At 43.6% G+C, this 15,637-nt stretch overlaps 1 protein-coding gene across 1 annotated transcript in view; it reads right to left on the bottom strand.

The window, feature by feature from the left end:
- Nucleotides 1-466: 466 nt before the first annotated feature.
- The window catches only part of HS6ST3 (heparan sulfate 6-O-sulfotransferase 3), a 576,822-nt gene continuing 561,651 nt past the window's right edge, over nucleotides 467-15,637 (bottom strand). The window contains exon 2 of the mRNA XM_006211000.4: nucleotides 467-1,702. Coding sequence (XP_006211062.2) covers nucleotides 994-1,702 — 709 coding nt within the window. The 3' untranslated portion in view covers nucleotides 467-993. The remainder of the gene's footprint in view (nucleotides 1,703-15,637) is intronic.

The following is a 15,637-nucleotide window of genomic DNA, read 5'->3' as shown; positions in this document are numbered from 1 at the left end:
GACCAAATTATTTTTAAACGTCTTTTCCTCTGTGATAGCAGAGTTTCAAACTTGGCATAACCGTATCAAAGAAGATGACTGTTCCAAAGAGGTAAAGCTCTGAAATAGTCCTCAGAAACTAAGGTTCTGTAGCCAGACTGGAAAGGTTAGGCATATAGTAATCCTCCTGCTTTTTTTCCTCTTGATTTATCATTCATTCCTTGCACTGAAAATAAAATGGTAAAGGCTGATTTCTCTAGGCATTCATTGATAAGGACGGTTTCTCCTGAATGTCCCTACCAATGTTAATTTCCCTGGGGCCACAGGCACCCCTGTCCTCAATCCAATAGCTGTTCCCTAAAAGATAGGGGAGAAGGCATGACTTAGAGCTAAGATGCATGGGATGTGAGTCTCCAGTGACGGCCAGTAGTAGGGTCATCTTGTTGAAAAACAACCTTAGCAACAAAACACGTTACACTACTTATGATTAAAACCACATTGAAATAGAGTTCAAAGATGAGAGCCAACGGCCAAGCAACAGCTGGCGTTAAACCTCATCTAAGGGCTGAAAAAGCCTTCTTTTCCTTTCTCTTTACACAGCAGTATCTCCATTACAGACACAGTACCAACAGACCAGTTTCAGCAGAACATCCAGGCCATAATTAGGCTTTTCATGTGTGCCCTGGTGGGTTCCAGCTGCCCAAACTCTAACCTATGCTGCTGCAAAAGAGATTCCAAGGACTCTTTTCTTTGTGCTGCGTCTCCCCTTGACCTTCTAAAGTGGTCTATTATTGAACACATTCTGACCCTACTTAACATCGCGGATTGAAAAGCGTCAGGGAAAAAAGAACAAGACGGATCATCTCCAGCTGGATAAAGGTGACGACAAAGAGGAAGCAGGTGTCCAAATCAAGCCACCTACAGCCAGATGTCCTCAGCTTGGGCCAGCATTCTCCAAGGTAGGCCAGTGCACCTGCTCGTCCTCCCCGTCCCGGGGGAGGAGAGGGCAGGGGGTCACCATCTCACCACCTGGCTGTTGTAGTCCTCCGTGACCGCCCCCTCTGGGTTCCCCTCCCGTTTGGGCCACCGGTGGCCGCGGTGCTCCCGCTGCAGCCTCCGCTCCTCCCGTCTCTTCTGCCGGTCCCTCTGGTGCTCTAGCTGCTTGGTGCGGTGGTAGCGCTGCTGGAAGAGGTCCTTCGCGTACTCGTACAGCTGCATGTCCAGGAAGTTCAGCTCCTCGATGCGCTGGCGGGCGCCCTCGTTGATTTCCACGTTGGAAGCCCGCGTGATGTTGAACTGCGTGAAGGGGGAGATGAACTTGAGGTTGAATGTCCTCTCAAAGAGAAACTGTGTCTTCCTCTGGAATTCCGTGAGCCCGAAGAAAGCCATGTTCTTCAGGTTGCTTTTGGCGCTCTGCAGCAGGATGGCGCTCCTCTCGCTCTCGTTCATGAAAGTCAAGTTGTAGCAGCCCACCAGGCTGAGGTCCGCCAGCATGCGCACCTGGCGGTTGTTGGCCAGGTTGTAGGTGCAGTCCATGAACTCCCGCAGGCTGACCCCGGACCAGTCGTCCCCAGGGTAGCAGGTCGGCAGCTCATCGGGGGTGGGGCTTCTCCCATCACACATGTGGAGGGAAGTTTTCCACGTGGCCCCTCTCTGGACGTGTTTCCACTCGCTCAGGTATCGAGACACTGGATCCCGCAACATGGTGATGTAATAGAAATTCCTGCAAGAAATTAGAGGAAGAGCGTCAGTCCTCAACAACGATAACTCTGGTTTATAAACCTCTGTAGGTTGATAACAGCACTGAACCAATGGGCTCTTCTGTCAAATGGTTACATGACAATGTTTGCCTGGGTTTGCACCTGTCATTCCCCTGTGTGCATGTTTCCATAAATTCTCATGAACTGGTTTTCAGGACCATTTGTTGGGCTTTTCCTTTCTGCTGCAATGTGGGGAGGGTTGGGGTGGAGGGGATAGATCCTCCTTTCATTCAGCAATTATTCATTGGTAAATTACTACCAGCATTAACAATACCTTACATTAAGAGCACCCACCATGATTATTGAAAGTTATTACCCATTCAATGGTTTATCTGATCCTTAAAATGAACTTCTGTGGTAGACCCGGGACTATTTGACAGGGAAATAGGCAAGGAGGTTAAAATGAGTTATCCAAAGTCATGGGACCAGAAAGAGCACAGCTGGAAGCCAAGGCGCCTTAATCTTTCTGTTTACTCTGGTATTCTGGGTTGCGAGGTGGGCGGGATTGGGGAAGGGTGTGTTGTGCGTGGAGACTAATATTTGCTGAGCACTGGAAACTCTGCTAGGCACTTTATGGATTCTGGCACAGATAACTCTCGACATAACTTTGTAAAATAGGTTGTATCATGACTTAAAAAAAAAAAAAAGCTGAGAACACAAAAGCTAAGAAAGGTGAAAAATTCAGCCCAAGATCCTAGAGCAAGTTGCCGGTTGAACTGCAGTCGAATTTAGACCTATTTGATTTCAAAGCCTCTGTGCTTCCTTGGGCACTGTATTGATATTTTAAAAACAAAAATGTAACTACTATTTAGTGAATGCCTATTCATTGTCAGGTGCTGTGGCTATTATAGTCACAGGTCTCACCTCATCTAATGACCTCTAGTGTAAAGTTGGAAGAGATATATTTTATAAATGGTTAGCTTCAGAATGATCACGTGAAGGACAGGGTACCTCTAGCTTAGAAGGGCAAGAGAGGTGTGAAGAGGCCAGAAGAGATCCGGAAAAGTCAACAGATAAAGACATGGCACTAGCCATTAGAGGAAAGCAAATATTGATTCAAAGTAAGGACAGTGCTTCTCATCCTTTGAGCAGCTGTCCACCCCACCTCTGTCACCAGAAGTAACAGAGCTCCCCATGGGCAGACAAAAACGGTCCTGGAAAGTTCTGAAAAGAACACCAGGCTTTTCTTGACAACCTAAACTGGACTGAAAGATGCACAGCTAGTAAAAGCAATCACAAAAATAAGGAATTGAAAGGTACACTGTTTTTCATGCTGCTTTTAAAAAGAAATGGATGAACTCAAATATTTAAAACTGCATATTTACCGTATTCAATTATTTTTGAATGTCTAGCCGGACAGTTTGAAACGTGCTTGAGAAATTTCAAAATTTTATGTAACACTCGCTTCCCTTTAAATCAGGAGGAAAAAAGTACAGAAACCACCCCAGACAAGGCAGCCTGAGCTGTTGCTTTTCCAATCACCATTTCACATTGCTCTGTTGTCTTTCCCTGTGACAGGATGACAATTCCATCAGTAGAAGAAAATTTCCCAAAAGGTCAGTAGGAGAAACAGAAAATGACAGAGTTTCTGGGCTCCACATGGAAATGCTGACAGTAAAGTTTTTCTCAGAGTGGATATTACTATGGTTGAATATTATATGATACATCATTATTAATCCTGCTTTGGTCCTATGCTGAAGCTCATTTCAATTCTACAAGCAGAGACTGATTTTTATTGGACAAAACAATGGCATAATAAAGTATATAAACACAATGATGATGGTGGTAACTTAGGCGGGTTAAGGATAACAAACACGCCAGGACAGGGTACTCTAAATCAGAGAGATCTTTGATTGGTCAAATAAGACCGCAAAGGGGAAATTTATCATTTCCCTGTTAATTGGGCAAAAGTGAAAACACAAAAAAGGATTTAAACAAAAAAGATGATGACAATCAATCGATAAGGCTCAACCCCATTTATGTGTCTCAAATGTAGACACAGTCCAGATTCTTAAAATAATCAAAAGAGCTAGAGGATTTTAGGGCTGGGAATTACAATGGTTTGTAGTATGGAGTTTTCCTGGAACCTGCTGCTGGTATCTGAAGGCTTTTGTCTTACTTGGGAAAACTAATTGGCCATAGAGTTCCCAGTGCCTTCCTTCCACTGGAATTCACATGGTCTCAAAGCTGACTGAAACTGGCTTACACTGAAAATGGTCTTGGTTTCAAATTTAACTTTATTCAATGTAATGCTCCATTTAACAAAGACTAGCCAAATTTTAGGGTGATGTTTACATAAGTAAGATAAGTCCCAAATGTCTGCAATTTCTACTGGCTAAATAGGTCAGAGGTCCATTGGTAACTAAAGCTAACTCTGACATCAAGACACAAAAACATCCTGGTGCAATATTCTCTCTGAGGACGTACAAAGTTGTCCCATCTTATAGTTCTGGAACCAAGTGCCTAATAGCATTGAGGTCTTTCTTTCATCAGCCATATTCTCATATATGTTTCATTTGTTTGTCTGAATCCTGCAAAGCAGTCAAAACAGAAAGTTAGAATAATAGTAAAAATAAAACAGTAGTGTTGAAGAACACCTAACTATTGAAGAACAACACTTATAATTTGATTCATTAAGTCATTTTTTTCTCACCTCTATTTTTTCCCTCTACTTTCATTTGCTTCTCTCCTATCAGACGGAAGACTGCCAAAATTATTGATGAAATGATGCCTACCTCCAGGCCACACACCCAGTGTACAAGTTCACTCCAGGTTCAGGAATCTCTTCCCAGCTCCCAGACAACAGAAACCATCTTCTTCTGATCCCATAACTCTCAACTCAGTTTGTAAGGAAAATTCTCAAAACGGCTCAGTGCTACTGAAATCTGTAGCTTTCCTTCTCAAGCTTTATTAGTTCGACAGCACAACGGAGGGGCAACACAGAGACTGGAGAAGAAGGACAAGCAAAGGCCACTGTGGCCACATGCAGAGACCCTCGTCAACACCTGTGCCTTTTAACTCAGTCTCCTAAGCTGAGACAGAATCGCATCTGTTCAAATACCTGTCCTTGCGGTTAACTGAAACTCTCTCCAGACTTTGGAAACATAAATAAGCAAACTGTTATTTCCCCTTTTCATCCATCCATTCATTCACCTGTTAATTCTCCAAATATTAATCGAGCCCCCCGTATTGGCCAGATACTGAGGCTAGGCAGTGGGGACTCTGAGATCACCAAGACATTGTCCTCAAGGAGATCTCAGGCACCCACTGATTTTGGTAAAGTGGAAGAAATGCTAACCACCAAGTTAAGGGACTGTTCTGTCAGTCTCCCTGGACCAGCACAATCCCCAAGATAACTTTATGTCAATGACAGCATGCTGCCAGCAGGTCCTCCATTTGCGACCAGTTTCATTGAGAGTTTGGACTTACTCCTTTAAGAGTATCTGTAAAACAATTGCAGCTCGTTAGAATTGTGATTCTTGTGGCCCCAGGGTAATGATGGCAAAGACCTGTGTTCTCAGGAACAGTAGAGGACGGGGTGCCTTGGTTAGTTCAGTGATCATTTTAACTGATGATTATCATAGGGACCACCACGGCTTACTAAAGTGCAAAGACACAGAACACACACTTTTCAGTATCTTGCTTGGCTGTAAGGTGATCTTATTACAAAATTCTAAACCCAGCACAAGGACATGACTGCCTTCACTCAGCCTTTGCCTTTGCCTTTGCCTTTGCTCATTTGCATCCTACTCATCTTCCCTGGTCCGGCTCAAGCTTCGTCTCCATCTTCCCTGGGTTTACTACATGACTTATACTGCACTTTTAACTGCACATGGAAGTCTTGGTCACATCTACCCTTTAAGTTCCTTTTTGATAACTGGACCTTGGGCTTCATGGCCCACAGTACCTCACACAAAGTCCTGCTCACTGCAGGTATTCAATAAATGATGCTATGGAAAAGAAATGACCTTCATAGGCAATAAATGTATTTTAATAACAAAGTTGAATATTGCCTTTGATAAATAGGCCTTTCTTTTCTCCCCTAAAAACCGATCTGAATTTTTTGATTGTCCAAAATGTGTAAAAAGAGTAAATAAGACATATAATCTTCTAATACATCCATCATTTGACTGTGATGGTTGATATGCAGAAAGAGGCAGTCAATGTAGACTTTGGGTAAAAAGCAGAATATTTCATACAACAGATAATTAATAGTAATGAGGCTTTCTTTTTAATGTTGTACTTAGTAGTTTTCTTCCCCACTGTTTCAAGAACCTGTATTTCACTAAGCAGTTTATTGTACAATTGCTCATTTCTTTCATTAGCTAGTCATTTAATTAACACATGCTTATTGAGGGTTTATTATGTGTAAGGAGCAGCTACAGGAAATGTGAAGAACAAAAACAACAAGAAAAGAATAAAATGTCCTCAAGTAGTGTAGGTGGAAGGGTGGTGGATTAGAAAAAGAGGCATTGATTAGCAAGTTATGGAGGTAAGGAGTAGACAGAGAAGATTTAAGAAGGTACAGAGAACAGAATGGCCTAACGGACCAGGAAGTTCATGTTGTGCATCTCACTACATGTTTGCTTGATAAAGGAATGAAAGACGTAAGTAGAACAGGATGCTGAGGCCAAATGGTCGTGGACTCTGAAGGCACTTGTAAATTGCAAACTTAGGAAAAATGTTGATTTGGGAAGATTCATGTAGCCACAGAGTTTAGGATGGATCAAAGTAGGCAGGGACCAGGGGAGACAATTGTGGTGACAGACCAGCAGCGAAGAACCCAGAAAACTGTGGGTGCTGATGAGAAAGAATCAGGGATGGATTCTGGAAATATCCTACCCCCAGCTGACATTGCTTCCTCCCCTTCCTCACTGTCAGCTTCCTCTGAACCACCCTTTCCTCCTCGGTATTCCCTTCTTCCCTTCCATCTAACCCTTCTCTTTCAATCTTGTGATGCAAAAGAGGTAGCACTGATCTATGCATCAAAATGATGATATGAGGAGTTTAAGTCCCTGGAATCACTCTGCCTGCAGTGATTAAAAAATACTCATTGCATGAGGCTATGACGGGCCTACCGAATGAGAACACATGTGAAAGAACCTACAAAATGCTAAGTTCACAGGGAGGTTTAATAAGTACATTCCTTCCATCAGCAGCTTAACCCTTGTAAAATCAAGGCACACAATTAATATCTCCATACTCTGCAGTTCTAACTAACATTCATAAAAATCAGCTCAACTAGGAACTTCTCCCATCAGCCTTCTGTGATGTCCTCAGCAGCCCACCCCACCCCAAAACAGGTGCTGCTCCTTCTTTTATCTTCATTCCAGGGACCAGTGAACGTCTTATCCCTGAAACTGGCTTTATGCCTTACTCACCCTTCATCCTCCAGAGCACATGGTATGTGACCTTACACATCATGGATGCTCAATTCCTCCATGTTCGTGGCATTAGTAAATATACACATTTTATCAGCCGTTGTTTCAGGGATTCTTATGGTGATTGTCCCCGGAAACTGAACTTGCTGGTGCCTTAGCCAAGAGAAGTAGCCGAGGCTAATGATGTCCCTTAGTCTAGACCTTGTGACATGTATGGAAAGTAATCAGTTTCTCCTGCTTCCTCTTGCCCTATAGATTTTGAAATGAGTTTGCCCTACATATAATCAAGTTTTGCCAAAGCTCAGCGTCTTACAAAGAGCACCATGAGTGATTGTAAGGTGGACTTGGGGGCATGTGGAGGAGCTCTTTGGTCCTCACCAGGGAGTAGGCACAGATGACTGGTCCACCTTAAACATAAGCGGATGTGTGCATTTTTAAAAAGCAAAACTTAGCACTCCCTCCACCCTGCTGTACTGTGTGCAGGAGTCATTTTCCAAATGCTCAGGATGGAATTAATTTCTTGACTCTCTTTAGCGCACTCATTATGGGCTGCCCATTCTTCATTATCTCAGTAGAGTATTATCTGCACTATACTGTATCTGATAGGGGAACCGCAGCACTTAGAGCTTGGCAATCAGACTGCCCTCTGACACAGTGATGAAAAGGCCTTTTATTCGAGCCTTGAAAACAAATTAAGGAATTTAAGAATGATGTTAAGCAAATGGGAAATTGGGAACGATGATTGTTAAGTATTGTAATAAAGAACTTTAGGGGCTGACAATGGTGTGCGTCAGAGCAATTGGTTGCAAGGATGTCCAGTATTGTGATGAGAAAACGGAAACATTCACATGTCATTATCTTACCTCACACGTTATCTTACCATGCATCCCCCACCAACCTGCCTCCCTGACAGTGACTCATTACAAAGCAGCGAGACCCTTTTTGACTAAGGCATTTTCAATCTTACTTATTACCCAGAGATCTTGACTCTTTTCAGTTGGCAAGATAATGGGGAGAGGAAAGCCCACAGTGCTTTGCTCAGGAGAGGGTACCTGTATCCCTTTTCTTACCTGTGTACCTGTTAACGTTAAACGGAGAACACTTTGGAGGTAGCTGGTCTTTCTTGTTTGTCTTTTAATCATTGACTACACTGATCAGTGACTGCTTGTGGGGACTACATCGACACCACCAACCCCCGCTAGAAATGCCATTATGGGAAATAGGAGCAAAGTAGGACCGTAAAAAAGAAGAAGATAAAAATTACATAGAATCACTTCACTCAGCTATAACCACAGGTAAATATATATTTCTTTCTTTTACAGATTTGAGATCATAATGTATATTATAGTTTTAAAGTGTCTTTTAAACTTAAAAATACAAGGTACACATTTTTTTCCACTTTATTTAATATCCTTCCATAAGAGCATAATATTCCAATTATAGATGTACCATAATTTATATGACCAGTCTCTCAGATTCGGACAATTAAGCTGATTCTATTTGCGAGGGGCTAGTAAAAACAATAATATGGTGAACATCCTAAGCCATAAATATTAGTGCAGAGAATAAATTACTAGAGTTGAATTTCTGAGTCAAGAGAATTGCCCTCATTTCATTGTTAAAATCCTGAAATAGAGTGGATTATGGTCAGTATCGGCGAGGACAGAGCCCTTCCATGAGGCCTGACATCATCTGGTGTCAGGGGACAAGTCCACCTGGAAGTTAAGGGAAGGCCATGAAACAGGTTCCCGGCTCTGCTCCCTCCTGGCTGGACCAGGAAGATGCCCTGTTCAGATCGTGAGACTAAGATGGATGTTCCAGGACAGCCAGGTGGGGTTTGTGACATGGGGCTGAGGAAATGTTCTTCCAAAAACATTTGTTTATTTTGCACTTAATGAGCAGCTGGAATATCAAATTAGAGACTAAACGTTTGTGGAATCCAATCCCACTCATCAATGCGGTAGCAATATTAAAGCCGACATCTAGATGGGAAAGAGGGTAGATTCTCACCCGATTATACTCAGTGCAGTCCTCACAGAGACAGCCTCTTGAGATGCAGTTTTTCTGCAAGTCTAGGTATCAGCTAACTTTAATTCTAGGAAACCACACATGACACTAAACCAACCAAACAAAAGCATGACATGAGGTTTCCAGACGGTACTGGTCATTTCTCAGTAAGGATCAGTCTACCCCCCAGTTCCCCCAAGGAAGAGGTGGTATTTATCAATAAGATAAACATTTTAAATCCTGTCACATTGGTTCTTTATACTGACACGAAACCCCAGAGCCTCAGACTCACTAAAATGCCATGATTTTCAGGTGGTTGTCATATTTGCTTTCCGTTTCCCCCAAGTGGCTGCGGCAAGAATACATTTCAGGCATTGCGTGTTCCAGGGACTTGTTTCTGCTATCTTGCTGAGAACAGTTCCTCCCAGTACAGTTTCAAATGTGCCAGGGAGGGTCCTGCTCTCATGCATTATTCAGGGACGTCTGTGATGATTTGGTTCAGAGGCGCCCTGCTTTGCGCGGCCGCGCTGGGATTTGGGCACGCGGACGTCTTGAGGCGCTCTGCTCTGCAAAGCTGTAGTTTATGCATGCGGGCATCCACCTGGAGCCTGGAGCCACCCCGGAGTGAGATAAGGCCCAATTCAATCTCACTTGCAGCTCTAATCCCAGCCGAGCAAAGCCGAACACCAGATCGTACACTCAGATTGTGTTATTAGGCCATGCGTGTTCAGTCGTGCTCGCTCGTTAGCTAATCTCTCAGGCACTGCTTTTAGGGAATGTGAAAATTTGCAGGGTTCCAGTGAGCTGGTGTCTCCATTGCGATTGTTTCGTGGTAGCCAGTTTGGAAAGGAAAAGAAGTAAATCAGGGAATGCAAGAGCGAGGCACGTGTTCTGATATTCAGGTTTGTATCTGACAGCTTTGCTGCAGATTTTCCTGAAACATCACAAGAACTGAGGGAAATAAACCATCTGTGTCCAGATTTTGCCATGTTCTTTCATGAAGGATTCTTTCGGGTTAGAGTTTTCCTAGATTCTGCTATCAGGACTGGGCAATCATTTTAGCATATTTAACTGAATACTTGAGAGAGTCCACTTGACTCCCTCCCTTGTCAGTTTTCAAAGAAAAAGTACCTTGAAGACCACCTCCCAGGCAATGACTAAGGAGCAAGCTAACTTAAAGTACGGAATGTTCCACGTGAAATGAAAATTGATATTAATAGCAATAATAATAATGGCTGACATTTATTGAGAGCACACCATGTCCAAATACAGTTCTCAGCACCTCCACTAGCCAATTTAGTCACCAAAACACCCTTTGAGTTACGTAGGTTTTTAGGTGATGTCTGTAATTTTGCAAAGTAGTGCGAGTTCTGACAGTCTCCTCTATCATCTTGCAAATGTCAGGCTGTCTTAGAGGCACAGTTTGTGACTCAGTGCTGCAGCGGCCCAGGGTTTGTGGAAGTCTAAGCTCCAGGAGCAAAATGAGCCTCTCAGGACAAGGGATCCGTGCTTGCCTGTGGGAGGCAGCAGGCGATGGGAGTGAGGCAGCACGTTGCAGGGCCGGGGGGAATCCGGGGGCCTTCGGCTCCTCTTGGCCTCAGGAGTGTATGGGTCCAGAGGGCCCCTTCGATACTGACATCCTAGAAGATGCCCTAGAAGCAGTTTTCCTGAGCTCAGCACACCCCGACAACTGCATAACAAATTTACACTTGAGGAAGCAGCAGCAGGGACAAGGGGGAATTACTGCAGTTCCATTAGTTCTGAACACTCTCAAGCAACCTGGAATCGAAAAGCTGTGGTAATCTCAGGACAATGAAGGATGGTTAGAAATAGCTCGGCAGGAGAATTCAGATAAAGCCAAAGCTCACGCAATGCCATAATTCATTTTCTGGTTTTAAAATAGATTCCTTTTTTCTAACACAATGCTACAAGGACTCAGAAATGAGTTCAGAGGAGGTTATGGGATCCTGAAGTTGACTGTTTCTGATGCCCTTCATTCAGGAAGAGAAGAGTCAAGAAAAATACAAGCCAGGCTCTGCTCATCTGGATGGAACATGGGCACATAATTTCAAACATGTTGGGAACATCACCTGAGGTGCTGTGGAAAGAAAGTAAATCTGAAGTTAGAAAGTTGCGGATTTCAATGTCAGGTCTACCTCCTGTTCGGTGTGAGCTGGTTAGCTTGCGACCTCTGGGACCCTTAGCCAGAGTGTAAATGCTTACTTCGTAAGGTTGTGGGAATTAATGACTGAAATAATGACCATAAAGGGTCCAGCAGTAGCTGACGCCTAGCAGACCCTCAACATAAGGGCACACCCTCTACTTCAAAAGCTTCCCTTCCTCCTTGAAGATCAGAGCCTCAGAAACTACCCAACACAGTGAAATAGTTAAATATCACACACAGTTAAATAATAAACAAGCTATGTTAATAATTTTAAAAAACGATCGCTTTTCTATTTGTATAACTTATTTACAGTTTCCAGACACTTTGCTCATCCATTATTCCACTTGAGCCTCAGTGCAAAATTATCATCAGAGGCAGAATTTTACTGATGAGGAAACTGCTGCTTATACACGTGAAAGGATGCTCCCAAGATCAAACAACTGTGGGGCTACTATACTCATTTGTTTATTTTAAAATGTTTGTTGATTACGTATTTGATGCCGAACACCGTGTTAGATTCTTGGGATATCATGATACACACGACGCAGCCTGACCTCAAGAGCTGACCGTGTAGTCATCTTATTTGGCTCTAATGTAGTTCAGAGTTAGAAACAGAACATGGCACCAGCTCATTATTCTAAGTTTGGAGGTTCTACTGATTTGTGCATTAGCTCATTTTCTCTTTGAAACCCACTGAAAAGGGGAACCCAGAAGAACCAGCCAGAAATGCCAAGATATGGATACGTCTTCAGGTAATACTTAAAGCTGTGGAAGAAAGTCATTCTGACATAATGGACTTGTTTCTCTGTCGGCAGTGTTGTGGGCTTCAGTCTGGAGCACCCGATACCTGGTGGTTTCTCTTTTCGTGGTGTCAGGCCACTGATGACCTTGGAGGACTGCAAAGTGGTGATAGTCTAATTCCATCCTTTCGTCTTCAGTTATTAGCCATGTGCTTCTATAGGGACAAACTTCTCCCATCAACTGTTTGATACCCCAAGGTAGATGAATGTGTGACTCATTCTGTTAACTGGTTTTCAAAGTAACAGTTTGCTTCCCGAAAATCTGCAGGGTTTTTTTTTTTTTTGATGTTGTTTGTTTGTTTGTTTTTACATCATTATGAGCTCATGAATCTACATATTGAAGGAGTTTCAATACATTGCAGTTGTTATCCTTACTGATGGTCAGATTATCTAATCTTTGGCCAGTAGGAGTTTATTCAAGATGGAACCTGAGTTCTTGTGATGCAGCTCTTGTAGCTATTTATGCATATTCTTCAAGGATGATGCACCAAAGATCAAGAAAGATGGTGTTAGAGTTTGAAATGTTGTACAGGTCCTTCAGAACAAAGTGATTTCTGCTCAGAATCTTGCCCTGGCCAGCATGACCTGCACACCACAGTCTTCTCTCTCACTCCCTGCCAAGCCGTATAGCTGCAGCGTGTGCTAATTCCACCTGTGCATTGAAGGGGAAATAGACCAGGCACCATCTTTAAGTTTCATATGTTCCATTGAGGCCCAAGCATCAGGGGTTTTCTCTTTCATTTTCCTTTTTCTTTTTCTTCTTGAGCTCACATGCATGATATTTTCCTTTGTGCTAGGAACAAAAGGCAGGGCTAGTGATTCATTTGTGACCAGATGCCAATGTCACTCCACAAACTAATCTAGGGGAAACCAAATTATGCTGGAAGTAACGCAGAGCCCTAATCAAGTTCTCTCCAAAATCCACTTATTCACACTAAAACCCCGAGTTCCTTCCAGAATCCTAGTTTACCACACAGACACGCAGTGGAATCTTTCAACTGCAGTTGGTTCCAAAGCCTGGCTCTAATTCTGCCTAATTAATAACGCAATAAAAGAAATTTAGAAAAATACATGCATGATAATTTAAATCTCTCAGAAAAAAAATCAATTCGTTCTGTCTAAACTTTGCCTTGGGTGCTCCCTTCATCAATTCAAGTGCGGAGCACAGCGACCTTAAGTTGCAAATATTTTTCTTCAGGCATGGTTGGAGCATGAGAGAGGTAACAGCTTTCAATATCCATTTCTTAGAGATTTTGAAAATACCCAAATCAGGATACTTATCTTCTCACTTCCCTCTGCTATGTGTAAATCAGGGATAATAATCTTTAAGATGCTCAAAATAATGTAGCTTGGGGCTGTGCTAGACGGGGCTTTTACCTTTGTGCAAACAATACCTGGATTCAAATGCGAGGCATCATCCCTTAAGAAACAGAATAATGCATCTGCCATTCTGTGGTTCTGTGAACTTTCCCAAACACGCCCCCTCGGCATTTATTAGTCCCCTTGGTGATAAGAATCTGGGTTTAATAATCATACAAAACGAAGTCGCCTGTCCTTTTACAATTGACACGTGGCCACCACCTCTGAGTCTGCTGTTGAAATGATGTGGACTATGCTTACATTAATCTAAAATGAAAAACAATTCAAAACCCTAAATCAAGCAAACAAATGTAACTGAAAAGAGAGAGGAGAAGAAAAAAATCAACAAAAAACAGCAACAAATAAAACCAGCTGGAAGCTTTTCATCAGTTTTCAGGTTAGGTTTATTAGAGCCACAAGGGGGCTCTCAAATCTTTCCAAATGCAAGGTAAGTGCTGAGAGCTGTTTTCCTAGTAATTAATTTCCACAAATCAATATTACCTATTAATGTGCATCACAGAGACAAGCTACCGACTTTTGACACTTTACACTCAAGTTAAAGAGAGAATTTCCTATAAAAATTCTAGGGGCCCACAGTGATTGTAAGTCAAAGCCAAAATGAGTTGCACCTGTGATTTCCTGTGTCTGCTCTAGCATAAAAATTCCCAACACTGCAAATTTCATCAAAGGTTAAAACTGAATGGGAAGCATGGTGTATATAATGGGATACATTGACCTCCAGTGTGTTTTAAAGGCTGTCCACCTCCATCTGCCCCACCACGCACCCCCAAAACAGCCACGGACGCTGACACACAAAAGTTAAAACGCACTGACCCTTTCCTGGGGCAGTGGGAAGCTGCTGGAACCATTAGTTCTGGAGGTTTCCTACTCCTGCTGAGAGCTTGACGGTGCTGATGGTGTTTACAGCCTGCACCACAAAAGCCACTTGGAAGAAAGAGTGTGCTGTAATTTTCTGCTGCAGCTAGGGGACAGGGGCGGCATCTGGTGCTGCACACGGCGGAATGGGAGGCATCAGCAAATAAGGACAGACCGGAAACACAGCTTTCTCCCAAGCTCCGGCACAAGAGAGAATCTACCTGTCACCCCCACCACAGGTAACTATGGGACCAGACCAGAAGTGCTCCCAGAACATTCTGTCCGGCTAGTTAAAATATCAAAATCGCCTTTGTCCAAACTCAGAAAGCCCCTCTGAGCTTTGACATGGAATGACTCTGATGACATGGAATGACTCTGATGACTTCTCCACTGGCAAAATAATCCCGGAGAAAGGTACGGGCTGTTAGCAGTTCTGTTGCCACCGGGCAGGAGTACTTTCCTGGCATTCGGGGGACGTGGCTCTGGACAGCTTGCTCTCCTACAACCGGCACCACGAGCAGGGCTGAGGGAGGGAGGGACACCCCCTCCGGCAGCTCAGTTGTCCCTCCTGAACCGAGTCCCCACACCTCACGCTCTCACGTTCACTCATTCCTGAAGTTAAGAATGAGCAGAGTAAATTCCTGGTTTGGGAAAGGCTAGTGCTCTGCCTCTGACTCAGGCACCCAAGAGAGGCATTCTGGGAAAACAAAGTTCTCTTTCATGAACTCCTACATGGCGTGGCATGTGGCTCCGGTAGAGATGGCACTACACCTTGGTGTAGACTGTGTGGCTCTTCAGCTAACACTTTTTAGAGCTGGTGGTACCCCCAAGTTTGAATAGCAGTCATCCCTCTTAATTTGCCTTCATTATTCTTTTTTAGAATTTCAAATGGTGCCTTCTAGAAAGCATCATGTATGCTAAGCACGCGCTCTACCACTGCACTCTACCCTCCCCCTAGCATCATGTTTTTAGTTTTGGTTTTTGGGTGGTTCTAATCCAGATTTCCATTTCCATCCTTCCTCTTCAACACTTTGCAGGTTACTTCTCTGCTCTCCCACATTCATCCACTCTGTCCCACATCCTTTCTCTCACTCATGCACCCTCAGAATATTGCCCTTCTAGGGGGACAACCCTCATTAAATCATTCCAGCCATGACCTGGGATTCATGTTTAGTCTAAGGATTCTGTGTACAGACAAGAGCTGTCAGCTCGGTCCTGGCTCAGAGTCCTGCCCCTCCAGAAGGGCAGCAAGGACTGAGGCAGACCCTGGGGAGGAGGGGGGACTCCAGCATCAAGCAGGTAGAAACATCC

Source organism: Vicugna pacos, chromosome 14, assembly GCF_048564905.1.
Source record: "Vicugna pacos chromosome 14, VicPac4, whole genome shotgun sequence".
Classification (NCBI taxonomy): domain Eukaryota; kingdom Metazoa; phylum Chordata; class Mammalia; order Artiodactyla; family Camelidae; genus Vicugna; species Vicugna pacos.
The sequence above is the reverse complement of the archived record's forward strand: the minus strand, read 5'-3'. Positions and strand labels throughout refer to the sequence as shown.